The sequence below is a fragment of the Phoxinus phoxinus genome, assembly GCF_949152265.1.
Source record: "Phoxinus phoxinus genome assembly, chromosome: 18".
In the NCBI taxonomy this organism is placed as follows: Eukaryota; Metazoa; Chordata; class Actinopteri; order Cypriniformes; family Leuciscidae; genus Phoxinus; species Phoxinus phoxinus.
Window position 1 is genome coordinate 21,108,838 of NC_136893.1, and position 14,309 is coordinate 21,123,146.

Consider the following 14,309-nt stretch of genomic DNA (forward strand, 5'->3'; position numbering starts at 1 on the left):
ACTGCACACTAAGGAGCCTATAGAGACTGCACACGTAAGGAGCCTATAGAGCTAGACTGCACACTTAAGGAGCCTATAGAGCTAGACTGCACACTAAGGAGCCTATAGAGACTGCACACGTAAGGAGCCTATAGAGCTAGACTGCACACTAAGGAGCCTATAGAGACTGCACACTTAAGGAGCCTATAGAGCTAGACTGCACACTAAGGAGCCTATAGAGACTGCACACGTAAGGAGCCTATAGAGCTAGACTGCACACTAAAGGAGCCTATAAAGACTGCACACTAAGGAGCCTATAGAGCTAGACTGCACACTAAGGAGCCTATAGAGCTAGACTGCACACTAAGGAGCCTATAGAGCTAGACTGCACACTAAGGAGCCTATAGAGACTGCACACGTAAGGAGCCTATAGAGCTAGACTGCACACTAAGGAGCCTATAGAGACTGCACACGTAAGGAGCCTATAGAGCTAGACTGCACACTAAGGAGCCTATAGAGACTGCACACGTAAGGAGCCTATAGAGCTAGACTGCACACTAAAGGAGCCTATAGAGCTAGACTGCACACTAAAGGAGCCTATAGAGACTGCACACGTAAGGAGCCTATAGAGCTAGACTGCACACTAAAGGAGCCTGACTGTGAGCTGAGGAGGCTGCACATTTAAAAAATAAATAAATTGGAGATCAAACAGCTGGATTAAACTGATCTCAGTATGTGAACTTATTTAACCAAGTAACACTTTAGCATGAATATTTATTAATGCAACTTTCTCTTGCTCTCTTTCATACATATTCGAACATATTCACGGAAAGTAGATCATTGTTATATCTGTTAATTTTACTATTAATTTAAAGATTCATCTCACAGAAAATAATAATTTCACATGTTCACATAATCTCTTCTCTGAACATTAAGGCTGTGAAAGGACTTTCTATTAACATAATCTGCCTCATGTTCTCCTAGAGCAGTGGAGATTGCAACATGTGTGCAGTCTATTGCTCCAATGACTCTATAGGGAATCCTAAGATTAACCGAATAATAAAAAAAAGATTTAAAATAATTCTTAACATGTACTGTATTGTATAGTACATTTGTGAAATTTGCTTTTTGAAGAAAAAAAAAAACAAAAAAACAACCTGATGGTCACCCTATCAATATATCATACCAATTTTATAAAAGCCCTCTTTTATGGACATGGTCGATAAATGTCTGGGGAACACTATTAATTAAACTTTTAATGCACTCCTGCAGAGCGAGGACCACCTTGCGAATGGTTCGACAAACCGTGTTTTCCCCAAGATTCTGTGCATCACCGATCGTGCAAGTATGTAGGCTACCACTTGCAAAAAAACGCATCGCAATACCATTTAAGGTACAGTAAGTGCATGAATTCGACGTGTTAAATTATTTATGTGCGACTCAAGAAGTTCGCAAAGATAATATATTCCTTCCGCAGAAAATACAAGTAACTATCAGGAAAGGCAAGAGGATTTTGTCTGGCTTAAAACTCTTTCTCTACGATGTGCTCGTCTAACAATTTGCGCTGAGATGTCCACAAGATTTGGAAGAAAATGTAAAGCAACAGACACTGGGAATTAGTTACGTCACCTATATGTTTCTTTGCTCACAACTGATTGGTCAAACTTCAGTCTAAGATCTCGAATCCAGAACTTAACCTGCCCCGGAGCAGGTTAGCCGTGCAGCGTAAGGTACCATGAACACCGATTAAAGCCGAGCTGCTTTCATAGTACCTAAAACCCAGGGTTGGCGGAAACTAAGCTGAAACATAGCTGGGTAGCCACCTAAACCGGCTTCATGGTACAGGCCCCAGGGAAAACTTGAACCTCAAACACTGCAGCTGATTCCTGTGGACACTGGACAGCATCATGTCAAGAAGACGGCGCTGTGCTCTAATGTGAAGCCTGGGTAAAGCACTTTTTTTTTACACTGCCCAAAGACGAGCATGTGAAGAATCAGTGGTTAAAATTCATCTTTGTCACAGCATTATAATCCTAAACTACAGTGTTCCCTTTATTTTACTGACGACTGCTTCTCAAATCTCGGAGTTCAATGCAGGATTCGCAAACCGCTTGCTCTTGAAAGATGGTGTTCAAAAAACTTAGTTTTATATTGTGTATTCCTGCTAACTGGCTAACTCACATTATTACTGTCTAACTGATATACTTCTGCTAATCAGTCGTGGGGCACTATTACCTAAAACTGTGTCTATGCAGATTGTCTGCATGTCGTTCTCACTACTTTGTGGAAAGATTAACCATAGAGCAAGATTTGTTTTACCAATTCACGCTAGAGCTCGACTAATGTATACATTGCATACATGCACTGTTATTGATACAGTTTCCACGTGTTCACCGCAATATATTAGAAACATAACGTTACTCAGTAAATATATTAGTACAAGTAAAATAATCGGTTGATGGACTATGCACTTGTTAATGCTGATGCTGAGGAATTACAGTTGCATAATGTTCCTCAAACTGAGTAGCGTATCACTGAGAAACACAGTCCTGCTCGAGTCGTCCTTGTGATGGAGGTTCGGGTTGAATAACTAGTTCTTCTAGTGTTTCATCATCGAACTCGCGCTCGCATTGATATGGTAAAATCTACGTCATTTTTCGTTACTGTGTTTAGTTTACGCCGGTGTAGGAAGCCTCAGGACACGCAGAGCTGACGTTGTTATGGCAATGGGAGTTTTTGTTTTCTACGCGTGCTGTACGCGGTAAACCAATTACAACAGACTGAGCCATCTGGCCAATCAGAGTAGAGTAGCTCGTGGAAAGGAGGGATTTAGAGAGATTGATTCATTTGACGAGTCGTTTGAGAATCATTGAAAATGTGGTGATGTGCAAATGTATATTACGAGAAAATTAAACAGTTTTTTGACCTTTGATGCATGTAAACCTGTTGTAGGAGACTCCAAAACAACATAAGGACACTTTAAAATAGCATAATAGGGGCCCTTTAAATATTGTGATTCATATGTTTAAAAGTATCATTATTCTTTCCACCGTTTCTTATTTGTATATTCAAAAATATTTAAAACAATCTCATAACATTATTTAATGCAGTTGTAATGTTTCAGTATAAATTATTTTATTTGATCAGTCCTACCTAGGGTACTATAGTGTCTTATTACTCTAATTGAATTTATTGATCAAATTTAGGAATTTAACATTAAAGATGAAGCATGTATTGAATAAGATTAGGGGGGGAAATGCCCTTTAAAGGTGCATATATGAAAATATGCAGATTGAAATTTATCAAAGCTGATTGAACACTTCTGAGAATATTGCTTCAGAATAGATTAATTCGTTTTTCCAGACAAGAATGACAGATTTAATTGTCAGAAGGACAAGCACATGAAAAGGCTTAATGTCGAGCCCTGATAATTTTTTAGCTGAGGATGTAATTATTTAGACCACAAATATGTGACACATATATAAACATAGCGCATATTTGACCATTTGTTTAAATGTTTTTTAGAGATTGGGCTCCAGACCGCCAGCGGCCGTTCAGCGCTCATGGACCCGCTGTCCCGCAGAGAACAACTTTATCTCGGCCAGTCCTTCTGGAATTTGTCGCTGGCTCTTATGTAGATAGTGTTTAAACATGAGGTATATAATTAATTTGGGTACATAAGATTTATTCATCTATTAGGACGTATTATTAGGGTAGTTTCATAACTATATTTTTATTTAACTAAAATCCTGTAGGCTACTATAGCTATATATATATATATACACTATAGCTCTGCTTTTGTACTTCTGACTGAACTGTTTGCTTGTTTTTATTTCCTATTGTACAAAGACTTTTATATTGAAAGGTCGAAACAAGGTTGTAAACAATAAGACCCACAAATGCATTGACTAGCGCTGTCATGGGAAATCCTCTTAACTGTTAAAAGGACAAAGACAAAGATTTCACTTCCGGTGGACATTCAAACTGATTTTGTGATTATTATTATAAGATTGACCAGAAGAATATCAGCTAGATGCAGGTAATGACCTCGTTTTGTCGATCTATCTCTCATAATAGATCTTTTATTTAATTCCATATGAAGATTTGTTTTAAGGTATCCATTTATGACACATCACTGCATGCTCTATGAAAAATTGGACTGGCTCCAACCTAAAGAAAGAAGAAGGTATCACTGGTATATGTTTATTTGTAATTGCATTAATTATGCCAATAAATGTCCCCCTTATCTTCAACAACTTTGTCAGACACATCTCAGCCTTTCCTATACGACACTTGCTACATTCATTTTTTGCTACACCAAGAATCCATCGGGAAATTGGGAGAAGAGCATTTTGTCATAAAGCTCCTAAGGACTGGAATAACCTCCCATTATCATTGAAATCTATCACATCTTTACATTTATTTAAATTGGCACTATTTTCATATTCAAAGACACCATGTACATGTTTTAATTGAGGATTATTTTTCTCAGCTTATATTGTAGTAAATATTGGGCTCATTAAAATGCTGTAATGTCATGTGAACAGCCTATTAATCTTTATTTTTGTCAATGTAAACTATGTCATTTATTGTATAATTTGGGGAGGTGGTAGGTCTTAGGGGGGAACATGCTGTGAATGATGTCCTGTTGAGTTTGGTCTTTATTTTTGTGCTGTTTGTGCTATTGTCATGTTTTGAGCATGTGTGTCTCTTGTTGTTATTCAGTGATTGAAAGGACCCTCTTGAAAATAAGATGGTACAACTCAAGGGGCTATTCAAAATAAAAGAATAAAGAATAATATTCAACATAAAACAATAAGCTTCAATGAAGAGACTAAGTGCGCAGGACGCGTTGCTATTTCTAAAGTGACGCTTTACAATTAGTAACGGAGGCTTGGGCTCAACTGTCAAACTGTCAACTTGATATTGGAATCCGTGGCGGAAGGAAGTAGTTCTACACAAAAGAGGGGTTTTAAAGACACTCCCTTGTTGTTTCTTATTTATTTACACACTGTAAATTACCGTCAAACTATTGTACAAACCCGAAATCACACTGGTAGCCGTGCGATATGGCTGTATATCAGAACGCTGTGATTACCTACGGCACTCCGCCACAGCCATGCTGATATACAGCCATATCGCACTGCAAGAGTTTAATATAATAATATAATATATTACCTGTAACTGGAGCCATACACTGAAGTCCACATCCATTGCTACAGCATTTCTCATTGTTGGCACAGTCACTGTCATCGGCACACGACACGAAACGTATCCGGGCACACACTGCTGCTTCATATTTTGTGCTTGGACACACTCCTGGATTTGCTGTTATACAGACACATGACAGAGAAGCCAGATCACTGAATGTCGTTTTCACTGGGGCGTTTGGTTCTTTTGCTGTTGTTGCTAAAAAGGACCTTTGAAATAACTGAAATCATTTGGCGAAGTGATATGGACATGTAATGCGGTCAAGACCTGGAACTACTTTAGCCGTGCGTTTTCCTCAAAAATACTGTAATTGCACACCTTAGAATCTTCGTCAACCAATCAGATTCAAGCATTCAACTGCCCTGTAGTTTAATATAATATAATATAATATAATATAATATATAATACCTGTAACTGGAGCCATACACTGACGTCCACCGCATGCAGTGCTGCAGCATTTCTCATTGTTGGGACACTCACTGTCATCGGCACACGATACTAACCCCTTCATGAAACACTTTGCTGCTTCATAATTTCTGCTTGGACACACTCCTGGGTTTGCTGTTATACAGACACATGACAGAGAAGCCATATCACCGAATGTCTTTTTCACTGGAGTTTTTGGTTCTTTTTCTGTTGTAGGCTTGAAGGACCTTTGAAATAACTGAAATCATTTGGCGAAGTGATATGGACATGTAATGTGGTCAAGACCTGGAACTACTTTAGCCGCGCGTTTCCCTCAAAATAATTGCACACCTTAGAATCTTCGTCAACCAATCAGATTCAAGCATTCATCAGCTCATTAGATGAGATCTCTAAGACTGTCCGATAGAGAGACATATAAAAAGTGCAGAGCGGTGGGTCCCTGGGAGGACCAGGATTGAAAACCACTATTTTTGACCATACCAGAGCATTGTGTTATATAGACTGATGTATTGCACTTTAGCGATATTAAACTGCTCCTCTATGTAAGCTACTGTATAAGAGCTGTGTAAAAATTCTTCAAAATTCTTTACTATTTGCCATTTGCAAGGAAAGACAAATCATAACGTAAAATCATTCATAAAGTCACGTATGGCAGTCATTCATTAATGTTAATAAGCATTTCAATAAAAACATTTAATAGTATTTATATTTCTGTATTGTGTTATATTTTTATGTTAGTAAGTGCTGTTAAAAATAGTTGTGTGTATAATGAGCTGGTGGTTTATGGTGTGATTTTTTTGTGGACCGGTTGTGGTGGGCTAGCCTGACTACGTCAGACTTCCTACTTCCGCTAATTTCATTTCGCTCCTGTATTCAGTCTGAGACAGCAGCCTATCTTTCAGTTTTCCACCGGCCTTCGGACGGCCGGGCCAATCAACGAACAGAGGGCGGGCTGAAAGCCGTGACGTAGACGCTAAGCGCCGAGTTTACATTGTAGGTTAGAGAAATCGAAAACCGAAACGAGACACGGGATGCAATTCGCTCTGTTATGGAGAACCAGTGCCGCCGCTCCCACCACGCGCTGTGCGTAGGGAACTGAGGAGGCACCAAAAAAATTGCGTTCCGGGAGTCTCCCGCATATTGATAGCGGCTCACTGACGCCCGCAAATTAGTTAAAATCTCCGGAATCTAGAGCGAGCGCGCCCGCGAGACAGAGACTGTGCTCCAAACCGCGTAGCGCGTGCACGGCAGAGAGAGCAAGAGACCGCACGCGTGCCTCATGAAGCTTCTCGGGGTAGAGGGCATCATAAAGGAATTATGCTTAGGGCACCGAAATGGCTAGCAGCGGCACTGGCTGTGTTTAAAATATCTAATCCTAAATTTGAGAGTTGGCTACAAATATTTTCTTGTTTCACTCAGTCAAAAATAAGTTTAGAGGCCGTGATTGTACCGTGGATGCGTAGATTAACGACGCATAATCTGCAAAAGTCGTTTACAGCCATGTTCACTCCGGTATTTCGCTCGCATCATCATGTGTTTACAGTGTAAGTTCGATCATAGATTTGAGTTCGATGCATGATGTCTGTGGTTCGATGCGGCTGTACAGGCGCATAACATACGTCCTAACTAAACTTATCTGATTGGCTTACGGGTAACCAATGATTTTAAACTTCAGACAATCGCCCCCTAGCGAGAGAGAAGACACTTCTCTATTATGCCATTCCAGACTCTGTCTACGAAGCAAAGTGAAGTAGCAGAGTCTGGTATTACCAGGCTAGTGGTGGGCCGCTCTGTGCCAGAAAGTCCAGGGCCACTTTATAGCCCCAGTCCACCCTGTAATATAATATAATATAAAAATACCTGTAACTGGAGCCATACACTGAAGTCCACATCCATTGCTGCAACATTTCTCATTGTTGGCACAGTCACTGTCATCGGCACACGGCACGAAACGTATCCGGGCACACATTGCTGCTGCATATTTTCTGATTGGACACACTCCTGGGTTTGCTGTTATACACAGACACATGAAAAAGTGCATAAAAGAGATTCAGATTATCAATGTAGATTAAAAGTAACACGGATAACATTAAATACATATTTTTCTCCCAGCTATCACTCCCAGATAACCAAAAAATGGGCAAAGAAGCGTGATTAGCTGAGGTGACGTGACGGCTAACAGACAGCAGACAAACGACTAGTAGTGACAGCAGAGCAATCCACCTGTCACTCAAGAGGCCACGCCCTTAATTATGCAGAACTTGTGCCATGTGTCCACCAAAGTGTTTTTAGCCAGCTGAAAACGCTAGGCACTCTGCTGAAAACGGCTAGCTGTGGGCGCTTGAGAGCGTTTTGGCAGCGCAGTTTTTTTTCCAGTTGAGACGCTTCGTTGCTATGATACAGAATATCCGTTGGTCGGTGTGGTATTAGTCCCACCCCTCCTCCACTGTGATTGGACGGTTGGGTAAAAAAGTGAGTGATGAGCGATGCATTTTACCCAAAGTTGAACAGTCTTCAACTCTTGGCGACCTGTAAAATATGGCGAGCGCTCAGAGCTTCAGCGTGAAAAAGACGCTCAGCGCCTCGTAACGCTCATGGAGTTTTAAAAACGCGGCGGTCCCTTTGAAAACAACTGAAAAAACACACCTGCCGCGTGAAAGAAACACTTTGGTGGACACACGACCTAAGGCTTAATATAATTTAAACGGATGAGTTAAAAAAATATATATTACCCCCCTCATAGTTGTCATGAAGGGCAAAATTAGCTATAAACCAAAACCACTTTTTTGCACCAGGCTGTAAACAAATCTTACAGGGGGGGGGGGGGGGGGGGGGGGGACTATGGGATGGACTTTCTTTTGCATCCAGTCTCTAGCGGCCACTAGATGAATTGCAGTTTAAGTCACCTCAGGCCCTGTTTACACGAGAACGCTCGCGGGTGAAAACGTAAAAATATTTTATCGGATGTGCCTTTCGTTTACATGGCGACGGCGTTTTTGGGGCCTAAAAACACAAAAAAGTGAAACCACCCTCCAGAGTGGAAATCTTAAAAATGCTCCACCATCGCGTTCCCATCTAAAGGGTAAAAACGGTAAAACTGCAAAAGTCTGCTAGACAGTGAAGGCGTCGCGTACGCGTTTACGTCACAGGCATGCGCCAGTACAGGAAAATAACAAAACATTATCAAACTAAAATATAGCATTAATTTTATTGACAAAAAAAAATTTATTAAAAAAATCTGTAATTCCGCTTGGTTAAAATGTATCATTTGTATTAGGCTAATTAAAATGACTTTTAACATTTAAAAAGAGACATGTTCAAAATCCAAAGCTTTATTGTATTGGTATTGGTAAGACGGACTTAATATAGGTGAGGTGACTTTTTTCCAATACCTCCCTTCATGTATTTACAGTAAACAATTATTTTTAGGGAAAAAAATACTGTAATATAACAAAAGGGTCTTTTCTTTTTTCATGGTTCAAAGGTTGTAGTACGTTCATAGTGACCAGACTGACTTACTACTGGTGAAATTGTGTCAACAGCTCCCTGTATGCACAGTACACAATTCGTTTTTTTATAAAAACTACTGTAATTCACTTAAAGTTTTTTTCATGTTCCACAGCTTGTATTATGTTCCTATTGATAAGAATAACTTATTACAGGTGAAATTGTGCCAATACCTCCCTGTATGTAGAGTAAATAATTCTTTTTATAAAAATATTATTGTAATTCACCAAAATATTTTTTATTTATTTATCAAATTATATTATATTAAATTATACGTTTTAACCACTTGGTGGAATTGGCAGACGTTCCCTTAGGCATCATAGCGGGTCAAAACCTATGGTCAAAGCATTCTTGAGTATTAATACGCAGCTATAATGCATGTAGGTGATTTTGAAGTAATATTTCATGTCGATATACAATGGTTACAAACTGTTAAAACGAATCTTGATGTTGATATCTTTGTAAGACTGCCGACTCTATAGACCTTATGCGCCAGAGAAACGAGGGCGCAGCCATCTTTAGAATATTGTCTTTTAACTTCCGTTTTTGCGGTCGCTCTATATATTTCTATGGCATTGCTATCCAGGAGTAATTCACTTTTGAAGTGGATTTACTTAATGTAAAGTTAACGAAAGTTATCATGAGGCTTGTAATGTTTGAAGCAGATGTCTTAAAGGGTCATGAAACCCTAAACCAAATTTTCTGAGATTATAACAGAGGTAGGTGTGTTGAACACCATTATAGACAATGTTAGTATCTGTTAGATTTAATAGTAGGGGGAAAATGGTTACATTTGAGTTTTTATCCGCTATTTTCGTCTTCCGGGTTTAAAATCTTCATCGTGTGACGTGGCAGTGCTTTGACTCATCGGTCTCTCATAATTATTAATGAGACTGAGCTTTCATATCCTTGAGAAGACACTGTCTCTTAATTATTCATGACACCACGTGGATCTTTCCAATGACAGACATGTCAAACTGTGATTTTGCGTAGTCGATGAGCGAGGCAATCATTGGACGCAAGCGTTTGTATTCGTGGTGCAATAGTTCAAGTGCGTTGCATATGTTTCCTTGCGATGCTGCCAGGGCTAGACTCTGGCTCCGAGCGGTTGGTTGGCCATCAACCACAGACACATCTGTTGCAAAATTAGACGTTTATGATTAAAAACATTATGCTAATTTCTATGCCAGACTTTTGCCTGCAGAAGGGTTTTTGTTCTTCTCTGCTTAGTTACCTACCATTCTGACACTTCTCCCATCCGCACGGCCTCCGGTACATGTTTTCCTCCACAGTCACGGCAGTGGCTAATGGTTCACATAGATAGGGCAGAGGACCTGCACACCGCCAACTATTATGTCTCTATTTAGCCCTGGGGATTCAGGAGGAGAGAAGTCCTCCACCTCCACAGAGCCCTGCGTACGGCTGCCACTGTACATTTCTATGTCACTGTCCATCTTTATTATTGGGGTTCAGGGGGCGCGTAGATCGAGGCTATGCACGGAAGTTTTTTTTTTAAAGCGGAACATGTATTATTTTCAAATATATGCATTTATAGTGTGTATATAACAACTATACATTTTATAATGACATTATAATTATACATATACATTTAATATGTTTTATTCGATAGAATTCGATTACAGGGCGTTCAGTTACTTTTGAAAGGACATAAATAAGGTGTCAGTGTATTTCATTAGACTTTAACTTTGCCAGCTATAAAAAAAAAAACAAGCATTTTTTACCACAGATTTTTAATGACAGTCGATACGCATGGGCCACTGACCAATGACAGTTATCCCTGCCGTGCCACACCACACCCACTCACTCCCTTCTCACAGCCAGCCACGCCCATTTAAGTTGCATTTTTCAAAAATATTGTGAGCTAGACTTGAGCTGAAAGAGGGGGGTTTCATGACCCTTTAACAAATGTCAGTAGACCGGGAAGATTTTAAAACAAGCCGTTCATTCATAAATACGCAAGATCGTTGTGAAAATACAGACCAGATCTTATTTCAATTGTGTTCTGGCTTGATTTCATTGTGTTGTGAATCATTTGGCGAAGTGATATGGACCAATCAGATTCAAGCATTCAACAGCCCTGTAGTATAATATAATATTACCTGTAACTGGAGCCATACACTGAAGTCCACATCCATTGCTGCAGCATTTCTCATTGTTGGCACAGTCACTGTCATCGGCACACGGCACGAAACGTATCCGGGCACACACTGCTGCTTCATGTTTTACGTTTGGACACACTCCTGGCAGGGGCAGACTGGGCATCTGGTTCACCTGGAGGTTTCCCGGTGGATCGATGTACAACTTGGACTGGTCCATTGCTAAGTAAATATATATAAAGAACGAATTATAGAAAATGTACGTAGCAGCCTATCTTTCCGTCAGCCCAGGCGAATGGCCAGCGCGGCCCACTCGTGTCAAAAATTCAAATCAATTCAGCGTGCTCAGTCTGAGTGCAGCGGTCTAAAAGTGCTCGTCAATGTCGAAATGTTTGATAGCCAATCAAATCGAAGAAGGCGGGATTTACTGTGCACAGAAACCGAGCAGCGCAACACTTTTTAATGCTTGAAGAATCAGAGCTGAGGTTAGCACACGTTTCTTGAGCATTGAATCAGCATATTAAAATGATTTCTGAAAAGTCATGTGACACTGAAGACTGGAGTAATGATGCTGAAAATTTAGCTTTGATCACAGGAATACATTTTGCTAAATGTATCAAAATCTCCTGAAAGTTCAAATACTATAGCCACTAGAAAGGCCCCGTAAAAGCAGTACACATTCTGCACTACATTCTTAGTCTTGGTGAAAACTCTTCTGCTTGGACACATTCCTGGCTTTACTGTTATACAGACACATGACAGAGAAGCCAGATCACTGAATGCTGCATGTCTTTTTGACTGTAAAAAATGATTTGATTTTATAATACCTGTAACTGGAGCCATACACTGAAGTCCACATCCATTGCTGCAGCATTTCTCATTGTTGGCACAGTCACTGTCATCGGCACACGGCACGAAACTTATCCGGGCACACACTGCTGCTTCATATTTTGTGCTTGGACACACTCCTGGATTTGCTGTTATACAGACACATGACAAAGAAGTATCACTGAATGTCTTTTTCACTGGGGTTTTTGGTTCTTTTGCTGTTGTTGCTGAAAAGGACCTTTGAAATAACTGAAATAATTTGGCGAAGTGATATGGACATGTAATGCGGTCAAGATCTGCCTGGAACTACTTTAGCCGTGCGTTTTCCTGAAAATAATTGCACACCTTAGAATCTTCATCAACTTATTAGATTCAAGCATTCAACAGGTCTGTAGTATAATAAAATATAATACCTGTAACTGGAGCCGTACACTGACGTCCACCGCATGCAGTGCTGCAGCATTTCTCATTGTCGGGACACTCACTGTCATCGGCACACAACTCTTCACCCTTCATGAAACACATTACTTCTACAAAGCTTGTGATTGGACACACTCCTGGCTTTGCTGTTATAAAGAAACATGACAGAGAAGACATATCACTGAATGCTGAATACATTTTTCACTGTAAAAAAAAGATTTTTGGAAGTTGGAAATATTATTGGAATACGTTTCACAAGAAATAACCATTTCAGTCTTTATACGTAAAAAAATTTTTTATTCAATGTGTTACTTGCTGTTCTTCTGTTTCTAATTATTTTTTAACTTTTACTAGCAAGTTCTGATCTACAAATGTTTCTGATCTAAAATGCAAATACCTCGGGTCCATTATTCCGTTTATCATTATTTCCCAAAAACATGGACAAAATTAGTTGTTTTTATCCTATTGTTTACTACATTTATTTGCTTGGTAAGTGTTGTCGTGGGTTTTGGTTCTTTTGCTCAGTGGCAAGAGCATGGCGGCGGGCAGAGGAGGCTTGAGCCCCTGCCCCTGTAATCGTGAAAGTGTCCTATTCGGTATCACGGTGCCCTGTGGAACACTTTTTCTTCAATCACCCAATATCACACTCGTAGCTGTGCGATATGGCTGTATATCAGAACGCTGTGATACCTGTGATTAGTTGCATCCTATTTGAGCGTACGCTGGTGTGTCTGACTGCCGCTGCTCTGCGGCTTGATCCTTTTGAACTTCGACCAGCAGTCGACCCCAGGCCGCTGCAAGCCTATCCAAGCACAAGCCAGCGAGTTTATATTATATAATATTATATTTTGGCGCAACCCTATTTGGATTCAAGGAAACACACGCCTGAACTACCTGATGGCCTTTCATCCACTAAAACTCCAGCTAACCTCGGATGAGGATCGGCACTCGCTGGCTTGTGTTACAGTAGGAGAAAGGCCTGGTTGTGGTGGTATTACAGAGGATGAAGTCCCTTCTGCTCACTGCTCTTGTATGTTACAGCTGTTTTACTTAGCCGTTTCTACCTTGCTGCCTCGGCTCTTCGATATTATATCTGTCCAATTATGGCTATCTTTTACTCATCTCTGGATCTGCATAATCTGAACTCTTCATATTGTCTTCCTGTGGACATATATAATATATATATATATATATATATATATATATATATATATATATATATATATATATATATATATATATATAATCAGTGTGCTTACTTGGAAATTATACGCCATCCTTGATATGTCCACCGGGGATCTCACCGGTGATTTTATTAAACAATTCTCTGAGTTCCTCTCTAATATTGTATCTCATTGTGAAAGATTGAAAAGTTTCATTAAGGCATAAAAACTTTAGAAGGACAGCAAAGGTGAATATTAAAGTCTCCAAGAATCAACAGTCTGTCACAATCAGTTTTTAGTCCTACTCACAGTCAGGGGCACACAATGGATTTGGTGTTGCCACATGGTTTCCCCATAACAAATCTGAGAGTGATTGATGCTGCTATCGCTGACTATTTGCCAATTTTGTTGCGGAACAATTAGTTAATGCGTTCATGACCTCAAGGCGAGATTATTGTAATGCTCTACTGGGTGGTTGCCCTGCACGCTTAAACAAACTACAGCTAGTTCAAAACGCAGCAGCTCGGGTTCTTTCCAGAACCAGGAAGTATGACCATATTAGCCCCGTTCTGTCAACACTGCATTGGCTGCCTATTAAACATCGTATACATTTTAAAATATTGCTAATTACTTACAAAGCACTAAATGGTTTAGCTCT

The 14,309-nt window shown here is 39.9% G+C and overlaps 1 protein-coding gene across 1 annotated transcript in view; it reads right to left on the minus strand.

Moving 5' to 3' along the window:
- LOC306986026 (uncharacterized protein) overlaps window positions 1-14,309 on the minus strand; it is a gene marked incomplete at its 5' end in the record, with an annotated part of 49,644 nt that overhangs the window by 21,129 nt on the left and 14,206 nt on the right. The window contains 6 exons of the mRNA XM_079588858.1: window positions 5,158-5,307; window positions 5,599-5,751; window positions 7,477-7,626; window positions 11,244-11,462; window positions 12,068-12,217; window positions 12,482-12,634. Coding sequence (XP_079444984.1) covers window positions 5,158-5,307; window positions 5,599-5,751; window positions 7,477-7,626; window positions 11,244-11,462; window positions 12,068-12,217; window positions 12,482-12,634 — 975 coding nt within the window. The remainder of the gene's footprint in view (window positions 1-5,157; window positions 5,308-5,598; window positions 5,752-7,476; window positions 7,627-11,243; window positions 11,463-12,067; window positions 12,218-12,481; window positions 12,635-14,309) is intronic.